An 18,237-nucleotide genomic window follows, 5' to 3' on the forward strand; every position below is an offset into this window, starting at 1 on the left:
GTTTTGTTGTAAAGAGATTATCTGATTAATATATCATTTTTTATATTCCTAGACTTATTTGTTGCAGTTTTTTATAGTTATATTGTAAAACCTTAATAACTTTTTTAATTTGCGGTGTCTGATTTTTGGCTGCATTTGAAGTTCTTTTTCGCTTAAGAATAATGTAATAAATACAGTAGTTCACCATGTATTTGTTCATGTTTTATTAAGGGATAAGTCTGAAGCACACCATAAAATAATTCTAGCAATTTACACAGGGCTAGTAGTATATACAGCTGTATATACAGATACACACCCAGGTATCGGATCAGTACTCGGTATCGGCCGATACCCTGAGCCCAGGTATCGGAATCGGGAAGAGAAAAAGGGTATCGGAACATCTGGAGATATACTACTAATCACAGGAGTGCCTTTACTGACAATATGCGCATGAAAATTGCATTCGATTTTGTTGCACATCCCCACTAACAAACTTAAGCAAATGTTAAGTACTCGATTATAATTTTAACTGTAATCAACTATACATTATTAAGGTGTTATTATGAATATATTTAAATTCGTGACAAACAAGTTTCAACAGAAATGACATTAAAGTATATTTTAGTTAACCATGAATTCTTGTCAGTACATTCAGCAGTAACGTACTTTAATCATATTCCAAAGACAATAAAAGTAATAATGAAATATAACATCAAATAAACAGGAACATGCATCAAAGTATTAAATATCTGATAAAGCAGTCTTACGTTAAACTAATTGCATTTAATACAAATAAACTACACAGAAATTTAAAAAATGCCTATCGTAGAAGAGGTGCATTGGATGTATTTGGATTTACTAAACAAGCTTCATGGCATTGAGCTTCAAACAGACGAGCACATGGACACATGCAGAGACCCTGCTGCACATAAGAGGAGCACAGCTATGGAATCATATAGCAATATTCAATTTTGAATGTAATATGCAAAAGGACAATGCAATATGTAAAATGGCAATGCATTTTTGTATTTACATTTTCCAATACATTTGTGCAACGTTTGGTGCAAAATGAAAATTAAATGACAATTTTAATTTCCCATTTTATACACTAGTTTTAATATGTAAAATGAATACTAATTTTAACGCTTTATAAGTTGCAAAATTAAAATGAAAATGTATTACAGAAATGATTAGATAAGTATGACATGTTCAAGCAAAAACTGTGGCAAAATTATCATTCAAATGCTATTTTTCTTAATTGCATTAACACTCACAGTCAAGACACTTGTCCCGTAATGAATGTAGCAAAATTCAATGTGCACATTGAAAATGCATTCCGAGCCGATCACGTCTCCGCCCCCTCGCGCCATGTCAATCACTGCGTGAACAAGGCGGGGCTTGCAGAAGGTCAAGAGACTCAAGACTCAAGAGGATTCAAGTGAGAGAACATGCACAGGACAGTTGTACATGTACGTTTTGATCATTTTGGTTTCAATATTTCATTCGACACTTGTGGACACTGAAATGCTCCTTTCATCTGATTGGTTGAATCGCTCCGCCTTCAGTTCGGTCTTTTCATTCTTTCAGGCAAGAGTACGAGTGCAGCACAGTAATATCTGAAACCACCACTCACTGTTAATTAGCATATTATTCGAATCAGATGTAGCTGTGTACATAATTCGTGCTGCTGCGACTTGCAAATTATTTCTAGGTTGTAGCATTGTATGAATATTGTCCCACTTATAAATACAGTGCAAATAGCTCTGTCTCTTTGGATAAAAGTGAAGTGGAAATAAAAATCAATAATAGACTGAACAGTTCCATGATAATATGTCTGTAACATTTACCACTCTCATCTTTTAAGTCATAAGGCACTAGGTATGTGTGTTTGACATTAATAAATAATTGTGAAAATTAATATAGTTAAATTTCTTAAATAAATTATTAATATTAGTTTTATTACATACTAAATTGAATGTTTCTCTTTTTAGTCTTCTTTGTTTGGCTTGAGAAAGACAACATATATTTACCGTATTTTCCGGACTATAAGTCGCACTTCTTTTCATAGTTTGGCTGGTCCTGCGACTTACAGTCAGGTGCGACTTATCAAAATTAATTTGATATGAACCAAGAGAAATGAACCAAGAGAAAACATTACCATCTACAGCCGTGAGAGGGCGGTGGATTGGTTCTGAATAAATGCGACTTATAGTCCAGTGCGACTTAGGGTTCTTTCACACCTGCCTCATTTAGTTCGGTTGAATCGTACCAGAGTTTGTTTCCCCCTTTGGTGCAATTCGTTTGGGCAGGTGTGAAAGCAGCAATCGCACTCGGGTGCACACCAAAGGCGGACCAAACAAGCGTACCAAGGTGAGAACAAGGTGAGAACGTGATCAGACCTCGAACAGACCCAACTGTAAAATGTACTGATCATTTTTGGACTAAACCAGCTGCCGTAGTCAGCTGTGCTGTGCATTATGGGATGAGGAAGTGTTTGTTGACAGTTTGCACTTTAGCATGGCAGCTCGTGGACAAACTTGGAGTAGTGAGGAGGTGCAGAGCCTCATAGAAATTTGGTCTGATGACCATGAGCATGTCAGAGTTAAGAAGAATTAATGCACGCCTCCACTTGAAGTTACGAGTGATCCCCCCTCGCCGCTTGCAGTGCATTAGAACGTTGTTTTCAAGCCGCATCCGCGCTTCATTATAGAAATATATTGTTTGCATATTGTGGTGTATACAAACAATGTAATAAATTATGGCCAGGAACAAAACCAGCCCGCGCAGTCGTCTCTCCATAGTTGTGTTGTCTCCGTGTTGTTTGCTGGCTTTTCCTCTTATGTTGGAATTTTCCCACACGTAAATTCTGACAAATCGAAAAGCAGTTTAGGAAATACGTCATGGCCCATGAGTGATGTGGATGTTGTCATGTGACTGCATTTTGGTTCGTTTTTAACTGATTCGGACCAAAGCAATCAGTGTAGTGTGAAAAGGAACCAAAAAAGCTGAAAAATGCTACAATGTATAATTTTTTGCCCTTGGTTGGAACCAAATGAACCGAACTAGAGATGTGAAAGAAGAGTTGGCCAACCCTTATATATGTTATTTTCCTCGTCATGACGTATTTTTGGACTGATGCAACTTATACTTAGGTGCAACTTATAGTGCAAAAAATATGGGTAACATTATTGTTATTATTTATTATGAGAGTAATTGACACGGACTAGAACTTTAATGTTTCACCAAATTCAGCTCAGATCTTCAGACTCGTCTGACTCGCGTTGGCCAGCCTTACCTTCCCAAAAAATCCTATTTAATTTTATTTTATAAATGTAACTATTATTTCTACTTCACTGTTATCCAAGGAGACAGAACTATTTGCACTGTATTTATCAGTGGGACAATATTCATACAATACTATAACCTAGAAATAATTTAAAGGGGTCACTTGCAAGTCGCAGCAGCATGAATTATGTGCCCAGCTACCTCTGATTCAAATATTATGCTAATTAATAGTGAGCGGTGGTTTCAGACATTACAGTGCCACACTCGCACTGACTCTTATTCTGTCTGAAAGAATGATTCGACCAATCAGATGAAAGGAGCTGCCCACAAGTGCGAATGAAATATTGAAGCCATAAACCAATTGGTAAACCCCAAACGCCAAAATGATATCGAGCCAAAAACTCATTCTCGAAAAACGAATAAATGAGACATTTTTCCATTTCTTGTTATTGAATTCTAAATAGGAAATGAAATGATTAAAACGTACATGTACAACTGTCTTGTCCATGTTCTCTCACTTGAATTCTCTTGAGTCTTGAGTCTCTTGACCTTCTGCAAGCCCCGCCTTGTTCACGAAGTGATTGACGTGTCGGGAGGGGGCGGAGACGTGATCGGCTCGGAATGCATTTTCAATGTGCACATTGAATTTTGCTACATTGAATGAAAATGCAATCGTAAGTGTCTTGACTGTGAGTGTTAATGCAATTAAGAAAAATAGCATTTGAATGATAATTTTGTCACAGTTTTTGCTTGAACATGTTATACATATCTAATCATTTCTGTAATACATTTTCATTTTAATTTTGCAACTTAAAAAGCAAATTATGTAATTTAATTTTCATTTTGCACCAAACGTTGCACAAATGTATTGGAAAATGTAAATGTAAATACAGAAATGCATTGCCATTTGAAATACTGCATTGTCATTTTGCATATTACCTTCCAAATTGAATATTGCTACCCATATGCTTCCATACACAGCAGCCTCTCGCTCAGGGCGAAGATATCGCTGTTCATCTCGGTTCAGGAGCGCTGCATGATTCTCTGGAGTTTATATTTGTGAGGAGTCAAGTGTCTTCTGTCTTTGTGACTGTTGCGCTACGGAGACGCAGACGTGAGGTTAAACACTTCCTAACATCTCTCGATTTTCAAATCGATCAGCTTCTAAAAAGTACTGTTTACTTCCGGATTTAGACTCCTCCTTTTGTTCGCGTCATAGTTTCAAAGTAAAAGCCCCTGATCTACGCGCACAGTGTGTACAGTCTCAAAGCATAGGAATAACATGTATAAAATAATAATTATAACAATGTTTAATCTTTATATTATTATTCTCAAAACTTGCAAATTAATGTATATAATTTACATTTTATATGCCTTAAGGGTGAGTTCATTTTTTGCATATTTTCTATTCCTTCAATAGCAATTTTTGATAAATGATCAGTTACACTTTAATGTACTTCAAACTATAATACATTTTCATTTAATTGCAATTAAGTGCAAAAACAAGTGCTATTTAGTATCTGAAACTAAACTCATTCAGATTGCGTATATCCTTTTAAATTACCCATTAAGTAAAATACTCTTTTTAAAAGTATTATTAAGTGTACTTCGTGATTAACCACTTAAATGCACAGCATACACATTCTGTGTGCTCTTGATTCAAAGAGATTAAATAAATTCTCAACTGAAGAAGGTAAACACTTGGGGGAGGGGGCTGTAATACAACTTGAACCTTTTTAAAATATGTGACCCTGGAGCACAAAAGCAGTCTTAAGTCTCTGGGTTATATTTGTAGCAATAGCCAAGAAAACATTGTATGTGTCAAAATTATAGATTTTTCTTTTATGTCAAAAATCATTACGATATTAAGAGAAGATCATGTTCCAAAAATATATTTTGTAAATTTCCTACCGTAAATATATCAAAACTTAATTTTTGACTAGTAATATGCATTGCTAAGAACTTCATTTGGACAACTTTAATGATGATTTTCTCAATATTTAAATTTTTTGCACCCTCAGATTCCAGATTTTCAAATAGCTGTATCTCAAACAAATACTGTTCGATCCTAATAAACCATACATCAATGGAAAGCTATATATAAATCTCAATTTCGAAAAACTGACACTTAAAGTATTCTACTCTACTCTACTACTCTACTTTTAGAGTAGGCTCTAGTGATAGTATTTCATATATATTTTGTACCTATTGAAAAACAATTCTAATTTAATTATTTCTTCAGTGCCAATGGTAGCCTATAGGTTAATCCAAACCACAAGAATATTCTTTATATTAAATAAATAAAAAACTTTATTCTCGTGTTGCTATGTCTTTGTTGTCCTTATTTTAACTAAATTTAATTTAGTTTAGATATCTTTCTACTATTGTATTTTAGTTAGATTTTTATATGCATTCTGCAATTCTGTATTTGTATTTTTTAGTACTTTTTTTATGTCTTCTTTGTATGTGGATATGTGTGTGTATGCTCTATTGTTGTTTTTAGGGTGACTTGTTAACATTCGGTCAAGGGTGAAGATTAAGAATGGTGAATTCTGGCATTTAAAGTCATGTTTATTAATGTGTATTGCCCCTGTGAACAAATAAACTCTCTCTCTCTCAGTGAAACATCATTTTGTGTGTGTTTTTTCCCCCAAATCAGTGACATAATTTATGAACTTGGCAATTAAAGAGTTAAAATCTTGGATTTTTTAAAAACATTTGGTAGTTTTGATAAGGACTGAAGTTGATTAACAGATTTATGCAAAATAAATTGAGAAAAAATATGAATCTGACACATTTTTACAGCAGTTTAATTGAGTGGATGTTTTCATCCCGAACATAACGAAAGGGTAGTGAATTTGAACAATCCACAAGGGTTAAAATGTTGCATATTCTGAAAGGGGTATATAAGACATATAAGCAGAACCATAGCTTAGGATGCTTTTGCACAGTTTATAATAACCAGTTTTGACTGATTGTTTATAATATTGTGTATTACGGTAATGATTCAGCGCTTCTGCGCCTGTTTCTCTGCTCTGTAATGAATGTGTGTTAAAGGCCATAGTTAGTTAATTACCATTGTAGGCTAATAAACACCACAGACCATATGTCTAACATCCGTTTTCATGCTTACATAATTTAGTTAGACATATCTGATTAATGTGCATGAATCTGGTAGCCTATACAAATATAATGTGCAGTCCAATTTCAAAACTTCCTGCATACTGCATTAAATGAGGAAAAATTAAATGTGATTTGATTTCAAGAACATACTGTACAATAATACACTCAAACATCACAGCTGAGATAAATATAGTAGTTCATGTGGTTCTGTGAAGCGGTTATCAGAGATAAGCCTTATCACAAAATCATACAGGCGATTTTTATTTGCTATCAATAATCTGTTTCAGCAGCTGTTATAACTGAGCAGTAAAATAGACTGCAGTGCCACTGGCTTATTGCTTTTTTTTTATGGTGGCAACCAGTGCTGGGGAAAGTTACTTTTAAAAGTAATGCATTCAAATATTGAGTTATTACCGAAAATGTAATTGTGCTAGTTACTTTTTATAGAAACTAACTTTTGCATTACTTTTTAGATATTTTCTTGTAAATTAAAAAGCAGTGTGTTACTTCAGATACCTGAAAAAGGTCATCTGATTATGTAACTCGCATTAACTGATGACAAGAGCAATATGAAGAAACTTGTAATTTCGACATAAATCTCAAAATATTATGACTAAACACATAATGCTATGACTTAATTCTTGGAATTTGGACTTTATTATTAAAATCTTATGATGTTATTCTTGTATTGCTATTCTATTTGTTCGATTTCTATGACTTTTATAAAATGGTGGTAATAGCAATATGAAAATACTGAACATACTTTCATTGTATTCTTACATTTAATAGACCTATACTTTATTAACTCTGGCAAAAAATAACCTTGACAGTTACTGGTTGCATGTTAAAATATTTAAATATTTCTGGCGTCATTTCACATTTATGTGTTGTAACTTTACATGAGTAAAGGCTTTGAAGCTCATGAAGTCTGTAAGGCGTGCTTTGGTTGTTTGTGGACTGAAGTGAATGTGTTAGCGACGAAGCTCCTTCCTCCTCCGACTGCCTTCTCTCATCCGCTGCATCCTGTAGGTCTTTCGGGCCACTTCACGCTCTTTCTCCTGCACTTCTGTGTCATCCAGCACCTCCAGACCCGGGATCTGACTGATCACATACTGCCTGTCAAACACATATAGAGCCGTTACTATGGACCGTAATAGTACAGATGTGACCCTGGAGCACAGAACCAGTCTGAAGTCTCTGGGGTATATTTGCAGCAATACCCAAAAATACATTGTATGAGTCAAAGTGATTGATTTCTCTTTCATGCCAAAAATATTTGGGATATTAGGTTAAGATTATGTTCCATGAAGATATTTTGTAAATTTCCTACCGTAAATATATCAAAACTTAATTTTGTTATAAATAATATATATATATATATATATATATATATATATATATATATATAATTTTTTTTTTTACTAAATTGCAGCATTATCATTACAAATGTGTAATTACAAATGTATTTAAATGCATGACATATACGTTTCAATAGAGAATAAAATAAAGTATATTTTAGTTTTAAGCAATATTTCAAAAACATGAAATTAAACATAAAGATCCACTTAACCCCTTAACTGTCACTCATGTTTTGAATATAGACTTGAAAGTGCATGATACAAACCTAAATTTGCATAATTCATGACTGAAAAAATTTTTGTAACATGATATTGATGTACCATTTACATGGTAATGCAATGTCTGATTTTAAAACGGGTTTTAAAGGAAGAATTTAGAGATTTTAAGTTTTCAGTTGATATATCATTTCTGATGATTTCTAAAATGTGATAGAGAAAAAGGCAACGAAGAAGTATTTTTTTTAAACAAAGGTCAAAACTCCTTTTGTAATGTAGATTTTTGAGGGTGCACTCTTGTCATAAATTAATCTATTACTTTTCCTACATAATTTTTAAGAAAAAACATTGGTAAAATATATATTTGGGAGTCTTAGACCTTTCCAACGATATATAGTTTGTCAGGATTAGATTAGATTTAATTGTAATATAGTGAAGTAAATGTAGGCGTCCCGTATTCGGGACGGGGTGACAGTTAAGGGGTCATGCTTAAATGGGTCAAAAATCACTCTGAAGTAATTGCAGGTGATATACATTTTAATTATAATTCATTTTCTTCAATTGTATTTAACAAACAATGAAGTATCTGAAGACATTACATTAATTTGACACTTCTTAAGTATATTCTTTTAAAGGATATTATCCATTTTAAAGAAGTATGCTAAAGCGTTCTTTTCTTCAAAGGGTATGTACTATCTGTAGTTTGATCAAAAATCCAGGATGAATGTTAACATAGTAAAATGTATATATTGGCAATATAATACTTACTATTTAACTGCAGATTTCATAGAGTACATCTCCTCTTCTCATGCTTACCTGTAATCCATATACTGCGTGAGACTGCCTCCATTAAAATAACTGGGTGCTGCTTCATTGTTCATCATACTGAGAATTCTACAGTGGAACCAAACAGATAAATCACTGCAGGTATAAAAACACTGGTGATGCATGAGTGAATGGGATTCTGAACTCACTTGATGTTTGGGAACTTGCAGCAGATCTCCTCCACTATAATGGGCAGGTTGCTGATTTTGTTCTTGTTGATCCACAGGGTGGTGAGGCTGGGCATGTAGGGGAATTTAACATGTGCGCTGTAGTTATTGCAGTCCAGGATCAGTGTGCTGAGTTTCTCCAAACTGCCCAAAAGAGCCGGGTTCCGTTATCAACTCAGTTAAGAGCAATCACATGAAAAGTTAAACCTACACACACAGTCAAACCAAAAATGTTACCCGGACCACAAAACCAGTCATAAGGGTACTTTTTTTTTTAATGAGATTTGTACATTTATACGTGCATGGTTGGTTAGGATTTGAAAATATTTGGTTGAGACACAACAATTTGAAAATCTGGATTCTGAGGCTGGAATATTGAGAAAATCTCCTTTAAAGTTGTTCAAAGGAAGCTCTTAGCAATGCATATTAATAATCAAAATGAAGGTTTGATATGTGTACATTAGAAAATGTATAAAATATCTTAATTGAACATGATATTTAAGAAAATTTGATAATTTTGACCCTTATTGTTGGCAATTGCTACAAATATACCTGAGCTACTTCTGACTTGTTCGGTACTCCAGGCTTACAAATTATTCAGACACCAGATCTAATTTTTTATATTTTTCTACTATTGGCTGCAGGACACTAGAGTTAATTTATGAACGTGAGGATACCAAAATAAAGTCAACTGAAATATTATACCCACAAATTCTTCATACATATATATTTAGTCAGTTAGGAGACGCTTTTATCCAAAGCAACTTAAAAATGAGGACAATAGAAGCAATCAGAATCAATAAAACAGCAATGATACTATAACAGTCTGAGTTTAACCTAACGCAGTACACGTAGCAAGTTATTACATAATAAATCAAAAGAAAACAGATCGAATAATAAAAGAATAGAACAAGCTAGTGTCAGAGTTGTACGATATACAATATATAAGAAAACGTTATAATGTCACACAAGACAAAGACCTCTGATTCCCAAAAGGATACTCATCCAGTGAGTTATAACTGAGGTCCAGAACCTCCAGAGTGTCCTGCTGCTGAAGGATGGTCTCATAGGGGATCTCTAAGAGGCTCTGGTAGGCAAAAGAGAGTCTCTGGAGGCCCAGGACCATGGCAGGACCACCGGGGGTCGAGGGCCCGGTCTCCATATCACTGCTCTCACACTCTTCACTACTCCTCCACCACGGCATCAGGACACATAATGAGCGGATCCACCTCCTCACACTGAAGAAAGATGTTTGAGGGTTAATTAAGGGTGGAGTTACTCTGCTACATGGTCAGTTTATGCCAAGAATTCTGGCGTCATTTGGTGTAAGTACATTGGTTTCAAAGTATATCCTCCACCAACTTTTTCAGAGCAACAGCAACCAATCTAATTCAGAGACACATACGATGTATATCTCAGCATTATGATTAAAATATATTTGACATTTTCCAACTGCAGTCAGCAGCTCACAAATATCAAAATATTTTCAGAATATGGACACATGTTGTACTAATGAATAAGTCCACAATCATCCTGAGTTCTTCTGCTAAAACTGTGACAGTCCAAGAAATCAAAACAGGCCAAGATTGAATAGGCTATTATTTTAATAGTAATATGAATTCACATTTAAAAAACTGATCCATAGGTATAAGGTCGTCTTAAAATCAATACTCACCAAATCCTTGTTACTATACTCACCAGATCCGGCGCCCAAACCCTGGGTTCGGAAGCACGCTCGTCGGTTTCTTCCCCCCAGGGTGAGGGATCAGCTCTTCACCTCTCTTCCTCCGAGGAGGTCGATGTGGAGACTGTTGCTGGGGATTCGCCACCCCTGTCAATAAATTAAAAATTGAATGGCCTGCTGAGAAACATTCTGAGCCGCAGAGAAGCAAGTCAGATGAACTCTTTCTGCGGCCGAGGCAACCACCTCCACGTCGGAGCCTACCATTCTTTCCCGAGCTCCACAACGAAGTATCGAGATCGTGGAATCATCCATATTCGACCCGCCTCTTCGGCCCCGATTCACTATACTATGGCAATGTGATGGGGCTGGGAGAGCGGGGTTATAGAGCGGTGCCACGGGTCGAACAGATGCTCGCGGGCTATCTGTCGCCCGGGTCGGCATCATCTCTAAAGGCTCCGACGTTGCCCACCAAGCCTCTTAGAGTGACATCTTTGCTGGTGGGCAAAGGTTATGTGGCCGCAGGTCAGGCTGGGGCTTGCCTTCACACCATGGCAGTCCTGCAAGCATATCAGGCCGACCTGCGGGAGATATCGACGAGGGGGAAGGGATCAAGTCTGAAGATATTGAAAAGCTTAGAAAGACCGTTAATCTCTCCCTCCGCGACACTAAAGAGACCGCTCGCACGATTGGGCAGTCTATGGCAGCCTTAGTGGCCGCGGAGAGGCATTTATGGCTGACCCTGTCAGAAATTAGAGAAAGAGACAGGGTCTGCCTCCTGGACGCCCCGCTTTAGCCTTCTCGCCTGTTTGGCGACACAGTCAATACTGCCGTTGACAGGTTCCAGGAGGCAAGGAAACAGGCGGCGACGTTCCAGAATTTCCTCCCTCGTCGCTCTCGTGGTACATCTGGGCGGGAGATGACCATGCCACATGCCGGCTCCTCATATCGAGAGGCTCAAAAACAGAGTGTCGCCGCTCGTGTTCCCCAACGTCGGGACCGAGGGCCTCAGCGACGCTCTGAGTCGGGGACTTCCAAATCCAAGCCCGATTTAAGAACAGTTATCGAGGCCCGGAAGTCCTCGACAAAGAGATCCTGACGCCAGTGGCACAGGGATCCAGAGGGTAGCCCCTACTAGGGTAGAGCGCGGTCCACCTCATTATACGGTGCCCGCCTCACCTCAGTGCCCTCAGGAGGTCAGTCTGCCAACCCTGCCAGAGTTTCATGGCACAGCGGCCTCCAGCGAGCGCCGCTCACAGTTATTTCCGCCCGTGAGCGTAGCGGAGCTGGGATGCTCGCCGCCCCTTCGGGGGCCTCTTACAACAGAGGTCAGTCTCGAGAGACTGATTCCCTTAGTAGATTATTTAGCAGCGTGGAAACTACTGCCAAATGTATCTCATTGGGTCCTGTGTACAATAGAAAAAGGCTACTGGATTCAGTTCGGTCATCCACCACCGAAGTTCAACGGGGTTACACCGACAGTAGTCGGCCCCCAGCAGGCTCTGGTTAAGGAACAAGAAGTGAATACTCTATTAAGGAAGGAGGCCAGTGAGGTGGTCCCTCCTCTAGACAGGGAATCTGGGTTTTACAGCAGGTATTTCATAGTTCCAACGAAGGACGGGGGGTTGCGTCCAATCTTAGACTTTCGTCACCTGAACCGCTCAGTTATGCCACTGAAGTTCAAAATGCTCACTGTCAAGCAGGTTGTAGCTCAAATCAGATCCGAGGACTGGTTTGTCACAATAGATCTCAAAGACGCATACTTCCACATATCCATCCTTCCACAACACAGGAAGTTTCTGAGGTTCGCTTTCGGGGGCAAAGCTTATCAATATCGAGTACTTCCCTTCGGCCTTGTACTCTCACCCCGCACGTTCACGAAATGTGTAGATGCGGCTCTGGTATCCCTCCGTATGCAGGGCATCCGCATTCTAAATTATATCGACGATTGGTTGATTCTAGCTAAATCAGAGCAGATGGCGGTTCGACATCGAGATGTCGTTCTCGCACATATGGGGGAGCTGGGTTTGAGACTAAACGCCAAGAAGAGTGTACTTTCTCCAGTTCAGAGAACCACCTATCTAGGCGTAGTGTGGAATTCGACCACAATGCAGGCACGTCTGTCTCGTGCTCGGATCAAGTCGATCCTCACATCAGTCGAGAGAGTCAAAGAAGGCCAGTTACTCGCTGTCAAACAATTTCAGAGATTGTTAGGTCTGATTGCAGCTGCGTCCAACGTGATACCTTTTGGCCTGCTGTACATGAGACCCCTGCAGTGGTGGCTCAAGTCCAAGGGCTTTTCCCCGAGGGGGAATCCACTTCGAGTTATCAAGGTCACGCGGCGATGCTTTCGTGCCTTAGACATGTGGAAGAAACCTTGGTTCTTGAATAAGGGCCCGTTGCTGGGAGCTCTTTGTCACCGTGTAACGCTAGCGACAGACGCGTCCCTCACCGGTTGGGGTGCGGTCATGAGTGGCCACCCTGCCCGCGGTCTGTGGAGTTGTCGCCATCTGACATGGCACATCAATTGCCTAGAGATGCTAGCAGTCTATCGAGCATTGAAACATTTCCTCCCAGACCTGAGAGGTCACCATGTGTTGGTGCGCACCGACAACACATCAGTGGTCTCTTATATCAATCACCAGGGGGGTCTGCGTTCTTAACTTAACTTACATTCGTAACCTTGAGACGTTAAACTTTAGTTAAAAAAATTACAGTAATTACAGCAAATATAATTCTGTTTCCATCAATTGTCAACTACTCGACTCTGACATAGACTAAATTAAATTAGGTCACGGCTGTAATGTGTATAAGTTGGACATTTAATCATATTATAACATCATTAATCGGCTACATTCATTCAAATAAATAACATAAGGTGGTGCTTTTAAAATCTGAATCACACTTTAATATTTCACAAGTATGTTTCTTCAGAAGCTAACTGTATGGTACTCATCAGAATTTCCCCAAAATGCAGATGAAAAAAGGGAATTCACCACAGTCACGAAGATCACAGAGTTGAAAGAGAAAACATGATTTCAGTGCATATGAAAGATCACATTAGACACTTCAGAAAGAGAAAACATGGTATGAAACTTGTGAGATACATCAGGATTACAGAAAAGAGCAGTCATTTCAATTCAACCTCACTCTGACATATTTACAGTACATATTTTCACACCGATGCAATAACCTTTAAATGTATATATATATATATATATATATATATATATATATATATATATTAATATTTGAATAACTTAAAGAACCCTTTCCCACTATTAAGAACAATTTGTGGAATTTAAAGAATGTTAAAGATTCTTCGTGGAGTTTTAAACTATTTTATCTTTTTTCTATTTTTAAAAGTGTAAGTAACATTTTTATTCAGCTTTTATCATCGTTCAGGTCAGAATCATGACACTTACCGGCGTCTGCAGCTCCGGTGGTGTCTGAACTGAAGCGCTCTGCATATATGACTCTTTCTGGACCAACAAAATACCTTCTTTCATGGCTGGAAATGGGATCACAAGATGGGATAATCACATTGCTGGTTAACCCTTTCCTCGGGGTTTACATGAACGTCATTGAAATGTCTAAAATAGGTCAACAGCTTTTATGAATCAGCTGATGCTAAGTGTGCCTGTTTAAAAGCTGACCCTTTTTAATTTAGATAGATATATTGCATTGTTATTCCACCAGCTCTAAAGATTCTTTAACATTCTGATATTTAATAAGGAGTTAGATGATGTCATAAACTTTATATTGCATGATGGGTAAGTACTAAATCAACAGATACCATACATTTAGACCCAGCTGTAGCTTCGGATCTACATTTATTATTGTTATCACTTCAAAAAGTCTCTTCTATGATTAAACAGGTTATCAGTATATTTTATGGTGTCAAGAAAATAAATTGTTGTTTAATAGTCGCATGCACCATTTATTTCTCTGGTGACTTCACTTTTAGAAGAAATGTCGTCGCCTAGAAACTCCGCTTGTGTTTGTTTACACTTTCCAGATTGTTTCGCTCTCGACTTCGCTTTCCATATTTGGGTGTGATGCAATCCGGTCTCAACCGGACGCCCTTGTCCAAGCCCCGCCCCCACTGGACTTTCTGGAAACGTAACGAAACGCGGCTACGTGTTTTCCCCATAGACGTAAACGAGTAAGTCCCGCCCACGCATGGTAACGTCATCGCATCATATATAACCACTCGCCGTCACTCACAACGGCATTTCTAATTACGGCACAGAAGAATGATACACGAGAAACACGAGCCAAGCGCGACATGTTGATGAGCGAAACGATTATGGAGTATATGTTCGGACTGAAGTCGTCTTATTTCTCAAACAGCGTTGTTTTTGAGTACGTGAGCATCATTGAAAAACCAAACCTTCACTGGAGCGACTGCCAAGCGACAGGCTGAGCAAACTCACAAAGGTAAGAGTGTAAAATCGAGATATATTGAACAATTAAATATGTGTAAGTTATGTGACGTAGAAGTAATTATTTAATTTAGTGGTTACGCTGATTAATTTGTCCAAAAATCCTCATTTGAAAACAGTAAACATGGTAATACCATGGTAACCGCGGGTGTTTGTGTTGCTAGTAAACAGAGAATAATGCTCGTCACATTGTTATGTGTCACGGTCATATAAAACAGGTCATAGTCCGTGAGATTGGGAAGTTACTTTGGAAAATGTAGCTAACACTTTACTTTTTTTGGCTTTGTTACACAAGTTACATGTCCTTACTATACGATTATACATAATTACATGCAAATAACCCTAAACCAAACCCCAATCCTAACCCTAACCATATAGTAAGTATATATGTAAATTAATATTACTCAGTAATTAACAATATAATTATATTGTAACAAGGACACCAGATTACAAGTTACCCTATTTAAAGTGTAATGTAAGTAGTGTAAATGTTTAATTTACTTTAGCTCCTAGAATCCTTCTTCTGAGTGACTGAGAAGCTTTCAGTGCTTTTAACAGCTGTTTGTGGGAGAAGACAATATTTAGGATACAAATAATTAAAATAAGTAATCTCAGGGTGCAAAAAAATTTAATTAAATTAAGAAAGTCGCCTTTAAAGTTGCCCAAATGAAGTTCTTAGCAAAGCATATTACTAATCAAAAACTAAGTTTTGATATATTTATGGAAGCCAACTGGTAAATAATATATCCTACTGATTTTTGGGATAAATGTGACCCATACAAAGTATTGTTGTCTATTGCTACAAATATACCTGAGCTACTTATGACTTGTTTTGTGCTATAGGGACACTTATAATCTAAAATACAGGTGCATGTACAGTTCTCTCTCCACCTTCAATACCACGACTGAGGAGCCCTTGAGCAAGGCATCGAACCCCCAACTGCTCCCCGGGCGCCGCAGCATAAATGGCTGCCCACTGCTCCGGGTGTGTGCTCACAGTGTGTGTGTGTGTGTGTTCACTGCTCTGTGTGTGTGCATTTCGGATGGGTTAAATGCAGAGCACAAATTCTGAGTATGGGTCACCATACTTGGCTGAATGTCACTTCACTTTCACTCATTTTAACGTCATGTTTGATTTGTTTTTTTACAGATTGAGTGTGATCATGGCACCATTCACCATTTCTCAACATCATCCACTGCTGTATGATTGCGGTTTACCTCAGAAAGGTCTGTCGATGCAGTCCAAGATGAGTCCTGAGCTCTCGTCCGGTTCACCTGGAGATCCTCGTGGCAGGACGTCCATCGTGAAGATCAGGGTCTGTATGTGGCAGCTCGTCCAGAGAGTCGTGGACTTCTGCACCGGTGTGACCCAGCTCCTCCGCTCCAAGATGAAGTTTTTCTTCATTTGTGTGGGGAAAACCATGACCATGAGCGAGATGAAGAAGAGCGGCGCCGAGGTCTTCGAGAGGCCTGGAGGCGAGATCAGCGAAGGAGCTTCGGAAAGGAAGGATCCGGAGATGAAAGTCATTCTGGAGTCTGCTGATGATGAACGGGAATTGTCATCGATTGACTCGAATGAAGAGGAAGATGATGATGAAGCCAGGCTCTCTGAATGGGAGTCTGATGAAGAAACCGAGGAGGAGGACTCTGAATGGTCAGATGAAGACGATGAGGATGATGATGAAGGAGACTCAGCAGAGAGTCGTGAGCTTTGGGAATCGTTTCTCAACAGCGGTGACCCCTACAACCCTCTGAGCTTCTGCTCGTCCATCAGCTCCAGAACAAACACCAAGCAAAAGCAGCAAACTCTCGCTCCAGCAGCGACAAGATCAGAGGAGAGCACGCCAAATCCACAGACAAACTCAAAGGAGGGCCGGAAGAAGGTACACATGTTTGCTTTCATATTATATTTTCATTAGTGCTGTCAAACGATTAATCGCATCCAAAATAAAAGTTTTTGTTTTCATAATATATGTGTGTGTACTGTGTATATTTATTATGTATATATAAATACACACACATGCATGTTTATATTTAAGAAAACTGTTACTTTTATATATCAAATATAAATGGTTTATATGATTATAAATAATTACATATTTTCAAAATATATGCTGTATGTGTGTGTATTTATAGATACATGATAAATATACACAGTACACTAAATAATTCTTTTTTTCTTAAAAAAAAAAGAAAAGAAAGAAAGCTTTTGGCAAAAGTGATGCAAGACTGAGCAACAGGCCAGAAAGAAAAGGTTCATAAGACAAAGTCAGTGAATGTGAATGTGTCGGGGTTTAGTCAGCAGATAAAATCATCCTGGATGTCATGTGACACAAGGTCAGTGTTTGTGTATGCTCCTCTTATAACAGGCCTGTGTTTGTGTTCTCACAGGTGTGTTTCAGTGATCAGGTGACGGTGCGCCCCCTGCTGGTGTGGAGTTTCGCGAGCAGGGCTGCGAGGGATGGCTCTTGTTGGATGCAGATGGCCAGAGACCGAGAGCGTTTCAGAAGAAGAGCAGAGAGCATCGAGACGCTCCTAAAGCCCTGCCTCACAGCTGAACACAGAGCCGCTGTCTGGGAGAGACTTCAGAGAAAAACATCCCCATAATGCATCATCCTCCAGCTTAATGTGTTATCATCATAGCATTTCATCTAGATGTTTGTCTAGTTTTTGGTGCTTTTATTTTTGAAAACAAGTTTGTTTATTTTTTTTTTTTACTGTGTAATTTCTATTGTTACATTAACGTGGTGCACTTTATTTTTATGTCTTTGTCTTACTGGGATTTAATTGTGTATTTTGCACATGTATTATTTTGTTTTACTGCAACACACTGTAATTCTAAAACATTGCATATTTTATGGCATCTGAAAAATATTAAACCTTTCTGAAATGTTTGCTTAGTTTTAATATTTCAACGTTATATTTCCTGATGCACTTCACCCAAAAAAAAAAAAAAAAGAAGATAAAACTTTACCCATTCTCTGGTCGTCTAAGATGTAGATGAGTTTGTTTCTTCATCAGATTTGGAGAAATATAGCATTGCATCACCTGCTCACCAAGGGAAGTGAATGGGTGCCATCAGAATGAGAGTCCAAACAGCTTATAAAAACATCACAATAATCCACAAGTTATCCACACCACTCCAGTCCATCAGTTAA

The 18,237-nt window shown here is 38.1% G+C and overlaps 2 protein-coding genes across 2 annotated transcripts; one reads left to right on the forward strand and one right to left on the reverse strand.

Moving 5' to 3' along the window:
- Nucleotides 1–7,291: 7,291 nt before the first annotated feature.
- LOC132127209 (leucine-rich repeat-containing protein 72-like) lies at nucleotides 7,292–14,696 on the reverse strand. The gene is given in 5 exon segments (XM_059538965.1): nucleotides 7,292–7,503; nucleotides 8,778–8,855; nucleotides 8,936–9,127; nucleotides 9,955–10,191; nucleotides 14,060–14,696. Coding segments are annotated over 4 exon segments (618 nt in total). The 5' UTR covers nucleotides 10,158–10,191; nucleotides 14,060–14,696; the 3' UTR covers nucleotides 7,292–7,358.
- A 181-nt stretch (nucleotides 14,697–14,877) lies between these two features.
- On the forward strand, nucleotides 14,878–17,972 carry LOC132127200 (protein phosphatase 1 regulatory subunit 15A-like). The gene is made up of 3 exons (XM_059538951.1): nucleotides 14,878–15,074; nucleotides 16,230–16,962; nucleotides 17,471–17,972. The coding sequence occupies exons 2-3, from the start codon at nucleotides 16,243–16,245 to the stop codon at nucleotides 17,684–17,686; spliced, it is 936 nt and encodes a 311-aa protein (XP_059394934.1). The 5' UTR covers nucleotides 14,878–15,074; nucleotides 16,230–16,242; the 3' UTR covers nucleotides 17,687–17,972.
- Nucleotides 17,973–18,237: the final 265 nt, after the last annotated feature.

The sequence above is a fragment of the Carassius carassius genome, chromosome 3 (genome assembly GCF_963082965.1).
Source record: "Carassius carassius chromosome 3, fCarCar2.1, whole genome shotgun sequence".
NCBI classification, from domain to species: domain Eukaryota; kingdom Metazoa; phylum Chordata; class Actinopteri; order Cypriniformes; family Cyprinidae; genus Carassius; species Carassius carassius.

Coding starts and splice junctions, on each gene's coding strand:
- LOC132127200 (XM_059538951.1), top strand. CDS start 16,243: ATGGCACCATTCACCATTTCTCAACATCATCCACTGCTGTATGATTGC. Junction 16,963..17,470: donor CAAAGGAGGGCCGGAAGAAG/GTACACATGTTT, acceptor GTGTTCTCACAG/GTGTGTTTCAGTGATCAGGT.